This window comes from Poecilia reticulata, chromosome 7, assembly GCF_904066995.2.
Source record: "Poecilia reticulata chromosome 7, P_reticulata-male-v2, whole genome shotgun sequence".
Taxonomy (NCBI): Eukaryota; Metazoa; Chordata; class Actinopteri; order Cyprinodontiformes; family Poeciliidae; genus Poecilia; species Poecilia reticulata.
This window is the reverse complement of record NC_088836.1, coordinates 8,933,582-8,949,185: the sequence shown is the minus strand read 5'-3', so window position 1 is coordinate 8,949,185 and position 15,604 is coordinate 8,933,582. Positions and strand designations below refer to the sequence as shown.

General features: G+C 38.1%; 1 protein-coding gene across 4 annotated transcripts in view; it reads left to right on the top strand.

Moving 5' to 3' along the window:
* The first annotated feature begins 5,471 nt into the window (after positions 1-5,471).
* cep104 (centrosomal protein 104) overlaps positions 5,472-15,604 on the top strand; it is a 34,447-nt gene continuing 24,314 nt past the window's right edge. For 2 of the 4 annotated variants that reach the window (XR_534025.3, XM_008413098.3), the window contains exons 1-9: positions 5,475-5,689; positions 6,130-6,246; positions 7,073-7,246; positions 7,614-7,752; positions 8,135-8,197; positions 10,191-10,273; positions 10,873-11,041; positions 15,074-15,229; positions 15,348-15,572. Coding sequence is in view for 3 of the 4 variants with exons in the window: in XM_008413098.3 (XP_008411320.2) it covers positions 6,134-6,246; positions 7,073-7,246; positions 7,614-7,752; positions 8,135-8,197; positions 10,191-10,273; positions 10,873-11,041; positions 15,074-15,229; positions 15,348-15,572 (1,122 nt within the window). In the remaining variant the exon portion in view is untranslated. Of the gene's footprint in view, positions 5,712-6,129; positions 6,247-7,072; positions 7,247-7,613; positions 7,753-8,134; positions 8,198-10,190; positions 10,274-10,872; positions 11,042-15,073; positions 15,230-15,347; positions 15,573-15,604 lie in introns of all 4 variants that reach the window. The other 2 variants (XM_081608785.1, XM_081608784.1) reach the window with 2 other exon arrangements.

The following is a 15,604-nucleotide window of genomic DNA, read 5'->3' as shown; positions in this document are numbered from 1 at the left end:
CACCTAATATTAGACCAACCTGTTGCCTTCCCCTGTCTGCCATGATTCTTCCTCTGTCATCTTCTCTCCTTTCTCTCCATCTTCACATCCACACATTTTGTGGCATCAGCATTTTCAAAACACTGTCTGTGTTATGGCACCTTTTTTTCTTTGTTAGATTGACAAGAGGGCCAATTATAGATCACACAAAATTGTGGATGAGATGTTGGAGATCCTAGCTAGAGTTGTGAAAAAAACGATTCTAGAGGCCGTCCGACTTGAGGTGGACGAATCTACAGATATGTCCTTGACCAGGCAACTGGATATACATATTAGGTCATTTTACTGTGAATATAAATGAAATCTTGTACTAGGTCAAATAAAAATAATAAAAATTTTTAGGTATTTAGATAGAGATGGTCAGCTTTTCTGTCAATTTCTTGACACGGTGCCGCTAAATGATGGGAAGGCAAATACAGTAGCAGAGGCCATCCGTGAGGTGATCGCAGTCAAAGCCATATCAACAGATCGGATTCTTGGTTTGGGGACAGATGGCGCTGCTGTGATGACAGGAAAGAACTTAAAATCAAGTATAATTTTGAGTTATAGTTCCTATTTGTCTCCAAGTACCTGTAATGTCTATTAACGGCGCCAGAATGGTTGTGTCACTAAAATGATTTATGTTAGAAATTAACATAAGTTTTTTCATAACTGTTAGGATTATGTATTTTAATTTGTTTGGTTTATGTTTTGAGATTTGTGTAAAATGATTATATTTTACTTTGAGCTACTTTTTGTTGGAAGTCATCACGAGATTTGTGTATATGTGATTTGTGCATTTGTGCTGCGAGACGAATAAACAGAGAAGGAGCAGAAGTCTGGAATTGAGCACGTGCAGCAGCCTTGTATCTCGTGTAGCTGTTAAGGTATTTTGTAGTTATATTTGTAATATTTTGTCAATTTTATTGGTTATGGTGTTTTAATTACTTAATATTTTGATTTAGAGTGGACGAAGAAGTAGTAATCTGCTAAAGACCTCCGAAGTGGCAGGTGGCCACGATGTAACTTTGTTAAAGCACGGGTCACATGTCTGTCTGTAAATGTATCTATGTCTAAAGCTTTGTGTTTTATTTCTATAGTTTTCACGGCATGTAATAAAAAGAGCTCGTCTAAAGAAAGCCGTGCCAGTGCGTCATTTTGGAGCTACAATGGTGTTGAAAAACAGCTGAGACTCCTGGCCACAGCTAGTTTCTGTGCACTGCGCAGCACACTGCCTTCCTCTTGCATGCAAAGATGCTGCAGACAATTTTCCATTCATGAAAATGTTCCAAGGGAACATTCAAGATCTGCACCTTTATTTTTGAAACTGTCAATCGCACAGCCGTACGGAAAGCATCTTCCAGTGTTCTACAAGTGGACAGCCTAAAAATAATTGTAAGCAATCTTAACTTTTCCTTAATATTTTAGACATCACTGTTTGCAAAAATGGGCTAAATTCCCTGTCTTGAATTTATCAATGTATGAAAAATTATTTGTTTGGATAATTTTCCACACAATTATCTCTGTCCTTTGCATATTAGGAGGTGAAGGACACAAGATGGCTGTCCCAAGACAGAGCTATCTCAACTCTTCAGAGAAATCTTGCAGGTGTACTGGCAGCTCTTGCTGAGGAGGCAGAGAAAAAGGACCCAGTAGCAAGGGGCCTTTATACATATTGCGCAACATACAGGTTTGTAGCTGCCATCCATGTCCAGGCAGATGTTCTTCCCCACCTGACACAGCTTTCAAAGCTTTCCAAAAGGAAAAAGTCAATTGTTTGGCCATCAAGAAACATGTAAGTTGATTTTTAAGGACTAACTTACTTGTTTATGGAAAATTATGAAAAGCAAATAAGACTTGGATCTTTAATCTATTTATTTAATTAGGTGCCTGTTACTATTGAGGCCATTCGACAAATCAAGGAGGCAGGAGATGTGCAACCTCCAGGGTCATATCAGTTTTTTGGAAGAAAGAGTGAAACGCCTCAGTGATTTTGACCTCGCCTCTTTTTGGACTCGTTTTCAAACTCATGTCTTGAATATTCAGTGTTTCCAGTTACAAACTTGGAAAATATGATGGAATTAGACAACCTTTGTTTTATCTATTAAAAATACATCTTTTCACAAGGTAACAGCCATATTTAGACCATCTGATTGAGCATTTTGAGAGGAGATTCCCAGAGATGAACATCCTTGCTGCATGCATTCAACATACTCAGCCCACAAGCAGTGGAGAAGGAAGATGACTTTTTTGCAACTGCTTGTCAAAACGTTTCCCACTTTGGATGAAGGGGCAGTACTCCAAGAATGGACCTGTTTCAAAGTCCATCTTGGCCAAGGCATTTTTTGTTATGTTTGTGTTCTCAGTGGTTTATTTTAGGTTCCCTGTGTTATTTAGGTTTTGTGTGTCTGTTCCCTGTGAGTCTATGTTGTCCTGTCTACTAGTTGATTAGTGTCACCTGTTCCTTGTTTCCCTGTGATTGTCTCCCTGTGTATTTAAGCCCACCAGTTGTCTCTGTCCCTGGTTGGATCCTTGTCTAATGTCTGTCGTTAGTCATGTGTCCTTTCAGTTAGCCTTCCCAGTAGAACTGTAAAGTCCTGTGTCGGCATTAGCTCCTGTATGTCAGTCTTACCAGTTACAATCGGTGCCGAGTTGTTTTGTACCTACTCTGCCGAGTTGCCTGTGTTTCATGGACTGTCTGAGCTCTCTTCATTAAATCATGTTCATCATTGTCATCATCATTCTGGATCTACAGCATTCTTACTCACCACCACACCGCAAATCGTGACATTTTTAAGGTAAATAGCAAAATGTGAGAAATTTCTTTAAAACGTAAATTTTTTTTTTCACTTTTTCCCTAAAAATAACTATTCCAAAAACATTTGTTTCAGGATAAGTCACAGCTGGAGGTGATGCAGGATATGGCCTCTGACTTTGATGAACTGAAGCTACCCAAATCTGTCACCACTCTGCCATTGCATTGACCAGTGGTTCCCAAAAATTTTCTTCTGGGCCCCCCTATGGATTACAAAAAAAAAAAAAATCAACTGGGCACACACATCGTTCAACCAGACATAAACCTATACACATATTTTGTTTTCACACTCCACTGAAGTTTATTTCACACTTCAGGTTGCAACAAAACAAATTACGAACCATCTTTACACTGAAACACTTTTGTGTAACTTTTTTTTTTTTTTTTAGCTCTATACTGTAGAAGTTTTCTTTGTTAGTGTTATTTCAAACTTTTTTTTTTTAATTTGTAACAATATTCACCTTTGCTATCAACACATTTTAAAAAAGCCTCTGCAAAATGGGGTTAAAAAACAGTTCCACAGGAATTATTATATATTTGTAACATCAATTTTCTGTAATATAAGTGGTCAAACTATGGGTATGTTTGTAATTGACTTTGAACAAATGATCACCAAAATGGTTTTAAAGTAAAGACACCATGCACAATCCTTACCACAATAAATATTTCCACATACAGCACCATCCATCCATCTTCTATACACCCTTGTCCCTAATGGGTTCAGGAAGAGTTGCTGGTGCGGATTTCCAGCTAATGTTCAGAGCGAGAGATACAGCATTATATGCAAGTAAATGTGATTGAGTGAAAACTGAACAGCAGGGCTTCAACTTCAGTTCAGGAGTTCAGGGTCACTTATTAATTCTTCAAGTAGTTCGACGTCTCATGTCTATGCTTTTATTTTGAAGTGCTTCCTATTATTTTGAAGGAGGTTTGTGCCGTTTATTTTGTTCTTGACACTTGTCAACTGATCTGTTTACTGTTCAGAGCAGCGCTGCAGTCATTGATAATGTGAGTAGCTGCTGATCCTCCAGTAAAAAAACATGAGACCCCAAATCCATCAGTCAGCCGCTCTTCACTGTGTAGAAGAAAAAATAAGATGTTCTTTATACACACAGAAATTTAATAAATTAGAATTGAAAGGGATTTTCAGTTATATTCACTAGGTGAATATAAGACGGCGCTTGGGAAACCCAGGCTTCTGGTTGAGCACGAATCGGCTGAGATCTGGTCACTATTGGGGACCCGCTCCTCTTATCCTCCCGATGATTATCTACAGGCGAGTCAAAACACACCTCTGGAGAAGACTACACCAGCCGAACTCTAGAAGGCCACCTAGAGAGAAACTATAGGGGCTGCAGAAGCAGCAGATCCTTAGGCAAAACAGATACTGTAAGAACTACCAAATAATTTTCACGGATTAAAGACTCTTAAAATGCTGAAGACATACTGTTGCTGGTCAAAATCAAAGCTTTTTTTTGGGGGGGGGAAGGTGGGGGGTCACAATTACTCTATGTACTGAAGTGTATTGGTAACAGAATCATTTTATATGCATTAGAAAACTATTATTTATAAGTTACTTGGAAAATAATCAGTCAATTATATTTATAAAGCACCCTTCATACTAAAAGCAGTTTAAAGTGCTGTACAGATCAATAAAAACTAATTGGACACACAGCATTAAGTAGTTCATTATTTTTGATAGTGAAACACCAATGTGGTTGTGGGGAAGATGAGATAATAGAACATGTTATTTTGCACTGAATTACCAGATTCAGAAAAACAAGTTAAATAAGAATCTTAGTAATCCTTGTCAGGGACAAGGATTCTGTTATCAATCCTTGTCCCATGGTGGGGTCGGGAGGGTTGCTGGTCCAGGAGAGGGGCGGGGTCACCTGGACAGTTCGCCAGTCTGTCGCAGGGCAACACAGAGACAAACAACCATGCACACACTCTCACACCTAGGGGCAATTTAGACAGGCCAATTAACCTGACAGTCACGTTTTTGGACTGTGGGAGGAAACCGGAGTACCTGCAGTACACGCATGCCATGCACAGGGAGAACATGCAAACTCCATGCAGAAAGACCGGGGCCGGGAATTGAACCCGGCCCCGGTGTACATTTTAGGCTAATAAAGTATGCCTTAATTTTCTTTATTTAACCAGGTGAACCAAGTTGAGATCCAGATCTTATTTTCAAGAGGGAGCTGGGCAGAAGTCTGCATCACGCAGCAACCTGATTACAAAATAAAACTAATTAATACTTGTGCAGAAGTATGTCTTTTAGTTTGTTTAATGTAATATGAATTTTTAAGTGCCTTAATAATCTTTAATATTTGTGCAGAAGAGCTGTTGCTCTTGCCTTCTGGCAAGAGAGCTGTTGCCTTTCCTTCTGGCTGCAAGGCAACATATATATATATATATATATATATATATATATATATATATATATATATATATATATATATATATAATTTTTTTTTTCTTTGAAACAGTGTAAGTTGTATAAAAAGATTTCTTTCATTTTTTTTATCTTGTGGTACACACTCCTTACCGGTTGGTGTCGGTAAGTTCACGTTACTTTTTTTTTTTGTTGCCTACCGCCAATAAATCTCAAGAAGAAGTGCGAGTAGGAAGAAGAATCCTTTGAGGCTCACCTACTGCGCATGTGTGAAAAGCGTGTTGTCATCGGTGGTTATGGAGATGAGATGGGAGTGCGATCCTTTATTTATACGGTCATGTTGCTGGTAAGATGTCTCCAAAACCCCCAGAAGAAGGTCTTTATACATCTAGCTGTGCGCTTACAACGAGTTGTGAATAAAGACTCGCGACTGTCGGTCTTATTCGCATTTTAGTCGGGTAAGTCTTCTGTACAATACAGGTAATGTTAGACTAGATGACGTTTGCTATGTTGCAGATGAAACAATTTTAACACGTTTAAGTCAGCAAAAACGTACCGTTTATTGTGTTTAACAATGTTATCTATAGCCAGTCTATGTTGCCTTCATGAAGAGAAGTTATGCATGTAAATGTCACGTTTTGGTATGCAGCTGACAAGCTAGATACACTTTCCTGTCAACCCAAAAGTTGTCTTTCTTTTATGTTTCCTAATGTATTTACACAATTATGAAATTCATTGAAATATGTTAAATGTAAAGATAATTTTATCAAATTATTTGAGCCCAACAGAATTGTTCAACCAACACTTTACACGTGCAGGTTTAGACTGTTTCTTTTGTTTATATTTTAGTAACTCTTTTGAACAAAAATAAAAAAAAATATATCTTGGTGTCTATCAGAGGAATGCCCAAGAAGACGGAATTCACTGCGGTCACCTCTTCAAGTCATGAGGATAATTTCAGTGCCAAGGAGCTGATGGTGCATGCACCCACTGTCAGTGGTTGGAGATCCAGCAGGTAATTAAAACCAGGGGGTCTCTTTTCAGAAACGTAGTTAATCTCTGATGTATTTTTCATTTAAGCAATGTAGGCCTTAAAGCATAAACCTTAGATTTTGATAGTGCGGTATGGGTTCAGAAACCTTGCTCATCTTTTGCTCCCTATGAAATAAAATTGGTCTTGACCTGCTATATCTATCTACTTTTAAAATGAGTTAGTACCTACATGTGTTAATGGTAACTAAGAAATCTAATTTGTTGGTTTGATTGCCGAATAAAACCATTTGTCTACTATTTAAGATTTAGAACAATTAAAAGTAGATTCTGAATAGAGTTGTCCCTTATGTATAAAGAGTGAAGAATAAAAGTACAGTTTGCAGCCCATTGACAAAAGCAGTAAACAAAATGAATATTTCTTGGACTCTTAATCCCATCCGGTTCTGGAAATTATGTAGAGAGTTTTCATCAAAAACTGGAACAGACACATGTCCAAGCAATGTGCTTGGATACACCACTGTGTAAACAGTTGGCGTTATCACTTGTGATTTACCTCACTGTCAAGTCAGCAGTCGTCTCCATGATTAGCCCTTAAAATATTACAATATAATGTATAAGTGGGTTTCACTTTTTACATTGAAATACTGTTATTGCTATGAATTTCCATCTCGGCGGTAGACACTGTAAAATTCAAGATGATGATCATTCAAGCTATCATATTTGTTTTCTTAAAAATATGTTGACATAAGGCTTTGTTATTTATATAACAGCATGTCGTTTTCTCAAGTTGCTCTTTAATCTACCTTTTTAACGGAGCCTAATATTTATATGTATCAAAATTTCTGCAGGCTGTGTTCGTTTCCTCAGCACCTCACCCTTCAACTGGTGGAGAGATGTAGAATAAGAAAGTTGCAACTGCTGGCTCACCAGTACATGATCCCAGCCAAGGTTGAATTTCATGTTGGTGACAGCCTGCCTGAAGCCAGCCCTCCAGGCTTACCTGGACAATTTCACAGACTTGGGTAAGACCTCAGAGTTAGTCTGGAAAAATATTATATGAAAACGGTGCGACCATTCTATCACAGTAAATGTGGAAATGTGGACAGCTGATGCACATCAGCATTACATGATGATCACTCACTGGGAAATCATAATGAATTTATTGGTTGAATGATTGAGAAAAATATTAATGAATTGACATTTAATTGTCAATTCACTTAACAATTAATGAATTGTACCATAATCTCACCAGTAGATTAGAAAGTTGGAGTCATTAAGGTTTTTTTTTTCAGCTGCCAAGATGGTGGAGTTATAACCTTTAATAAACCTACCAGCACCTGCTCAAGGTATGATCTAATCTAAAATAACAAAGTTGCACTTTTTCAACAGGTATGTGTCTTTATCGGATAACGAGAAGACCGGCTTCAAAGCCCGGGAGCTGAAGTCGGTGCATGTTGATGCCGTCGGAACGTATCTGAGAATAACTCTCCACAGGAACCACGCCAACCGTTACAATCGCTACAATCAGGTAATCTGTTGGGGCATTTCTCCCAGATCAGAAACAAAGCTACTGGGGTGGCTTCAGGTTGGTTTTCATTTTGGTTCTCTACCAGAGGTAAATTTTTTTGCACAGTATCTTTTTCTTTTCTTAAAAAAAATGCCTGATTTACTGATCTAAACTGCTGTAGTTGAGGCCTGCAGTATTTAAGATTTAGCTTTTTTTGGAAACCTCAGTAACGAGTTAATGGAGTAATTTTGGGAGGTGGATCACTCCTGGAAAGACTCACAAATTTTTCATGTTTCCTTCATTTGTGGAGAATGGCTCAATGTGTTTCATTTGAGGCCAAAATTCCCCAAAAAGGACTTTTTAATTCTTCTCAAACTGATGTCAATAAATTTAACTTCTTCAGGTTGCACTGGTCGCCATTAACGTTCTGGGAGATCCTTTGGATAGCATTGCACATCACACAGGGGTAAGTGAACAGTCTCCTCATTTCACTCTGTGCTGAATTTACATTTGCAAAGCAGAAGGGGGGGATGTTGAACTGACTTTGGACTCTCACCATTGACTGGTCGGGCAGATTTAATAGATTTTTTTTTATTCAACCTTAGACCAAACCCTTGACACATTTCAAATTTTAATTTTGCAACATTGCATAACATTAACATAATGTTGGTCAGTTTAGCACTTTTTCTTTTTTTAACTTAACACCAGAAGCCATTAAGTTTGAGATATTCCGTTTTTGTTTTCACAAGCTGAAGTAACTGCAGATAATTGACAGAATACAGCAGGATGTTGGTGAAGGGGACGCACAAAATCAAGACTCGCACGACCTATTCAAATGAGTTATTAAGTTATCATTTAATTTTCAAAGTATTTATTGTTGGCTCTGGCCCAACTAAACTCCACAAGTGCCCAAACTTATTTGTACAAGTGTTTATGTATGTCATCCGTGTAGTAATGAGACACAAAGAGAGGGCACTATGTAATCACACAGGAGACCTTCAGTTGGTGAGTGTAATCAGAGAGTCCTGCAGATGGACGGCTCCTGGAGGAGCGAGACTGCCTTAAAACACACACACGCACGTACATGCAATAACACACAGAAACGCAAGGAAAGCGTGGACTCCCCTCGCACAGATTCCAGTGAACAAGCCGTGCATTGTTGCTTCTCTAATCCCGCTGAGCACCTTCATCACTGCAATCTTCTTGCCTGTTGGCCACAGCTGGGGCTCCTGGATCTGCTTTATGTTTGTTCTGGACATTGAAACTGTGATGTAAATATGTAAAACGAGGATTATTTACTTCTTGGTTGAACTAAATTTGATTAAGAACATCTCATCTCTACCTTGTCTAATGTCAGCACTCCTTTCTTTAGGAGTGTTGAAGTATCATCATTTACAAAATAATGCAGAGTTGGCACTTAGAGCAACTTTGCATTAAAAGTGTCATTATTTATCGAATTACACGTCATGACAACAGTCATAGACATTCATAAAGCCTCCTTCATGCTCATGACAGGTGTTATGTCATGTTTATCACAGTGTCACATCAGTCTTATTCACACCCCGTCAAATAAAGTGTTACCAAAATGGCTTCTGACACAGCAACATGCTCCTCTACTTTACATTAAGCGATTACAATCTTTTCCTTTATGTTCCTTCACACAAAACAGTGGCCTTCAAAAACTTTGACTAGACCTGATGTTGTCACTTAAAGCTTTACTGGAAAGTTCTTATTCTAACTTTTTTTCTAGCCAGCAGGAAGTGCTGCATGACGATAAACTTTGTTCCATGTCATGACAGCAGCTTTTAAGCTGAGATATCGGAAACATTTCAGCAAACGCTGCTTTGTTTGTGTAATTATTAGCTTTCAAAGCATTTGAAGGACTGAGTAGGGATCTGTGTGTGTGTTTACCACTGCCAATGCCACGGACATTTTCTTACAAAACCACAAACTTCAGTTTGTTTCATTTGGATTTTATTTGATCGACCAAGATAAGGCAGTTCATGATTGAGCAGTGGAAGCAAAAAATGCGTTGTTTTCAAAATTTGTTACAAATGCATGTAAAACAAGAAAAGCGTCCCACTGAGTCAGTACTTTGCAAAACGTCTTTTTGTTGTAGTTCGAACATTTGAGTTTGCATTGGGAATTAGATTTTCCCATATAGAGATTTATAATTTTTCCATTCAACATGCTCAGTCTGATTGAATGGAAAGTCATGGTGTATCATGAACGCCAATTTTCAAGTAATTCAACAAATTTTCAATTGCATTTAGGGCTGAACTTTAATCCGTAAATACACCTTATGTATTAAATCCTGAGTTTGACACTCAGGGTTTGATGTAAAGCCTTTGTTGGATTAAATTAGGGTTCTCTGACAGGGAAAACTCAAACCTTAGCCCTGCACAATACAGAAATAAGTGTGCAGCCAATCCACTTGTGTAATTTGTCCATCTGTTTAGCCCCAGCCAAGCAGAGACCAGCTGATTGAACTGTCCCTCAACAGTACCCAGCAGGAAGCTGCCCTGGACACGACTTTCATGGGGTGAGGCTTGGCCGTTGAACCCTGGTTTCTTTGTCTTGTGACAATAACACAGTCCACCAAAACCATTCAGTCTGGGAGACAACCAGTAAGCCATTCAGGGTCACACACGTTTGAGGACAATGCAGGTAGTTTTTTTGTGCGAGGAAACAAAACCCATCTTTGAAATATATACAAATATACTTACTTCTTAGCCTTTTAATCTGTGTAAATGATACAATTAGATTGTTTTTACATACTTTGATCAAGAATTGTACAGAAACCTTCTGAGGATTGTGATAAAAATAAAGTACAGAAAAAACATTTACATCAGAGCGCTGCAACAAGCAACCCTGTCAAATAGAGAATCATTTACTATATTTATCACAGACTGTATGATAAATACATTTTCTATGAGTACTCATGCTGTTGTTGCATGCGTTTGATCATAAATTAAATTTCTGTGGGATTACCGGTGCAATATTACCTGTGGAGATGCAACTTTTTATACAAGTGATCTCAGGCTTTTTTTAACATTCTTTACCAAAGAGCTATTAATTGATAATAACGTAAACTGGATTCCTACTCCAATCATGGATTTTCATGCTTTCTTTCACATTCAGCAAATGTTTATCAATCTCCCAATTTGATGATTTGGCCTTCGACATGTACCAGGACCCGGAGGTCGCTCACATCATTCGTCTCTTGGACCAAAAGAAGCAAGCCGTTGTCCGACAGGAGAACTTTGAGGAGGCCAAGAAGTTGAAGCAAGCCATCGCAGACCTTCAGAAGGTAGATTCAATTCCCTTTACATTAAGTAGAAGAAGTATTCGCAATGCAGTCAGAATGTTATGCATGAAATTCACAGAGTGTAAGAGCTTGGAGTGAAAATATCTTAACGGTAAATAAAAGATTGAAAGAAAACCGCAGGACACAATTTTCTTTTTTACAGAAAAGCAACACACTTTTACACTTTTTCACAGTAATATAATGTTAGTATGATAAAATTCTTTAGAACTTTTATCCATTGATTTTGGATCGTTTTGATTGTTATTAATAACATTTAGCAAATTAAAAGAAGCTTTTCTATCTAGCCAATAGACAGTTTTTGGGAATAAGTAATTCTGTGTTTTTCTCTCTCTTGTAGCTATTTGTATACTCATATAAACGCACACACATATGCGCACGTATGTATATACACAGCTAAGGTTAAGGAAAGGACACACTGGAACGCCCTCTTTAGGGCGTAGCTTAGATAGAGGCCTGCAAAAGGAATCAGAAACTGTTGCTAGGTCCCATTTGCTGTGTTGTCCCTTAAGGAAAGCATGGTGATGGGCCAGCGCTGCATTTTGGTCTTTATAAATGGAATTGATGAATTGACTATTCAACCTCATAAACTATGGACCTAGCGCAGAGCAACAGAATGAGGAAGAACAGCGGTGCAATAATCTGTGCTCCATTTACCTCTAGAAAATGATTTGTATAAAATCATTTTTACTGTCCAACTGCATCATTGGTATTGTTCTACGCCACAAAGACATCAGACCTCGTTGGTGCAACTTATGTTCTTGGACCAATAACAGAGTCCTAGTATTACATTAAGCAACAGGTCAGAAAATGAAAACATGTTTTAAAGTAATAAATAAATCATTTATATCCATGTATGACCAGCTAGACCTTTTCACATCAACTCATTATGTTTTGTCTCCTGAAAATCTAAATTATTCTGCAACTTTGTCTCCATTTGTAACAGAAGCTGTTAAACATTGTTCAGATACCTGCTACAGTCCTTCTTTGTGTTCAGTGTTACCATGCAGACCATGAATTCTTAACGAGCTCGACAGCTGCTGTCAGGATACCTGGCCAGTGTGTGTCCTACTCCCAGTTGAAAGGCCTTTTGTAACCAGATAACACACAGTCTTACAAGTGCTAGTCGCTTGTTAGCATAGCACTTTAGCATTGTGGACACAAGTTAGTCATGCTGAAAATCCCCTGTCGTCACACCCTCATGACGTCGGAATTATCCATTTTGTAGCATCTTAGGATATATGAATAAAACACACAACAAACTGACTTGCTCCATTTCTTCCATCAACAAAAATTCAGTTTATCACAGGAGTGTTTTTTAGAAATGAAACGATTACAAATTAATAAGAGCAGATGTGTGTTTTTCTGTCTCCAGGAGTGACAGAACTCCTAAAACCTCAGACACTCTGAACGTTTTCTTCAGATGCATTTAGAACCGATCCTTCTTGTAGTGAGTGAGGCTTGACTGTAGACCTGTGAAGACCGTGTTGGCTGGCACCTAGTTAGCAACTTTATTCACCTCGAAGGAATTTCCGTGCGTAGAAATTTTGTGTCCAACTCACTGGAAGCTGTTGTCGAGTTTCCACACTGTAAGTCTCAAAGTTTTAATATCTGGCACTCCTGCTTTTTTTCCTGAACCAGGGCTGGAGTATCATCTGAGGCATTTGAACTGGCCATGTGAAGATACATTTACATTTCTACAAATGTTTTGTAGAAAGAAAACATTTCAACTTTAGCCACCGAGGTGTACTAATAAGCATTTAAGTTAGACATTAAAAAACGTAAGATGCATCGGACAACTGAGCCCAATCTAATGACTTATTCCAATATAATGAATGGAAACCTCCATTGAAAACTATTCCCAGACCAAGTAAGATGTAGAGCAAAACATATGATAAATGTTTTAGCGTCTATAAAAAATTTACTCTACATCTTTTTGTTTAGTGATTGATCAAGTCCGGAGACGGGCGAACCAGTACAAGATTCTCTAAATGTGATGGATGCCCTTCGTTAAAAAATACCACAGTATTATAATGCATGCATGCAAAAAAACAACAACTTGCATTTAGGATATATTGTTTCATTTAAAACTGAGGAGAAACAATTATTGGTAGTGCAGCTAATATAGTTCAACACTAATTATTGACGTTTTATTAGTGGTATTTAAAACAGACTTATTTTGATACAGAGTATTAGCTGGATATTTAGTCAGGCTGTCTGCTCGGGTAGCTAAGCTGAAATTGGCTACTTAACAGACAAGCCACTCTGAAATGCAGTGAGAGCGACTGTCTGAATTCCCTACATGCTCATCCAGGAGGAGTGAATGCTGCAAGTCAGTGACTTGATTTTTTTCTGTTTCCTTTTTACCAATTTGAATCATAAACTGAACTTGACTGCGTTGTTAAATAACCAGGATCCGTTGAAATAGATGCAGATTGGTTTGAATTGACTCTTTTTTGGTAAAGTGTTTTGAGATTGTATGTTATGAATTGACACGAAATATATAATGTCTGTCGTCTCATTAAAGGGATTTTTAAGCACTGGAAAAGTGTTATGACAATTTTGACACCTGGTTCCAACCTACATGTGGTCCAGACCAGAAGATGTTAACACAATAATAGAAATGCAATGTTGACTAGCAAAACAAGTGTTTCAAGCTGCATAGGAAGAGAGAAGGAGGGGTATTTAAGCCCCTAATGATTTAAACCCTTGGAAGAAATGGGTTTAAATTAAGATTTTAAATTAATCCACATGTTTCTCCTGATGTTGATGGCAAGGAGCCCTTCCAGCGTCAAAGACATCAATCAATAAATCAAATTTTATTTGTATAGCACATTTCAACAGCAAGGCATTTCAAAGTGCTTTACATAATTAAAATAAAAACAGCATGTGACATTAAATAAACAGTGAGAAAGAGAGATTAAAAAAAAAAAGATAAAAACATTAAAACCTGCACCCCTTTAGGACTTCGGTTAAACGTTGTTTAACTGGGATTCTAACCCTCTGGGACTTTAGTCAAAAAACATTGTTTGACAAGGACTCCAACCTCTAGGTTTTTAGTTGAAACGCCGTCAACTGGGACTCTAAACCCCATAGGACTTTAGTTAAACGTTTAACTGGGACGTTTTCCAGGGGTTTTTACATCATTAAAACGTCAAAAAGAAATAAAAAGACATTAAAAACATTAAAGACATAAAAACATGAAAGACATCAAAACCCACACTCTAATCCTAATTTAGCCATAAACAACTCTAAACAGGTGGGTTTTAAGTTGAGATTTAAAGGCACCCAGTGTTTCAGCTGTTTTACAGTTTTCTGGAAGTTTGTTCCAAATCTGTGGTGCATAGAAACTGAATGCTGCTTCTCCTCGTTTGGTTCTGGTTCTGGGGATGCAGAGCAGAACCAGAACCAGAAGATCTGAGGGATCTAGACGGTTGGTACAGCCATAACAGATCTTTAAGGTATTGTAGTGCTAAACCGTTCAGTGATTTATAAATTATCAGTATTTTAAAGTCTATTCTCTGAGCTACAGGGAGCCAGTGTAGGGACTTTAAAACTGGTGTTATGTGCTCTATCTTCCTGGTTTTAGTGAGGACGCCTGACCAAAAATGCATAATACCTGCTAAAAGTTGGTCAACAAATAAAAAACGGGTTTGGTTGATTCCATTGATTGTTGAGAAGGTCATTACTGAATTACTCAACATTACAAATCAATGTAGATCAAATATGTTTTTTTTATTCCCTCCTTATATTTTGCATTCATTAGACAGGTTGCATTTTCTGTCAAAAAAACATTTCTTGGTTGACTGAAAATAATTTTAAATCTAAATCCACCAGGGGTATCAATACTTTTGGGCTAAACTGTGCAGGCTTTAATTATGCTTTTTATAATATCTTAACAGTTCAATAAAATAGTTATCCAATCTGAAACCAATTGCATTGTATAAAAAAATGTCTCTCTTTATGAACTTTATAAACATGCTGGAAAAGTCTCAAGGTGGTTTTGGGCTCTTCCAGGTTGGAGAGCGTTTGGCTCGATATGATGTGGAGAAGAAAAGTGCGATTGAAAAGGAGAACTATGACCTGGCCAAGACGAAGAAGGAGCTCATGGACGAGTACAGGAAGAGCGTCTACCTACAGCTGGAAGTTCACAACCTGCTGGACATGACAATGGTCAGTCTCAAGCAGTTAACCACGCTCCAGCTACACAGTCGAGACCAGTGGATTGTGATGGGAAACAAAGTTTTTAGAGTTTCCATAAATGATTCTGTCTCTTTCATGGTGTCATCAGATCACCAAGACCTCAAATTTGACCTCGGCTCAATGTCCTCCACTTCCTCTGCCTTCTCCTGCTGATGGTTCAGCCCCCACCAAGCCCCTGTTGTCCACAGATGACATTAAGGAGGGGAAGAAACTAAGCGCTCATAGTCAGCAAACAGCCACACAGACTGTTGTACCCACACCTAGCAGTCAGCCCGACAAGTCTGTCACCCCTGCTTCCCTCCCTACCGTTAACGTAAGTATTTTTTCACATCGAAATTGTTAATT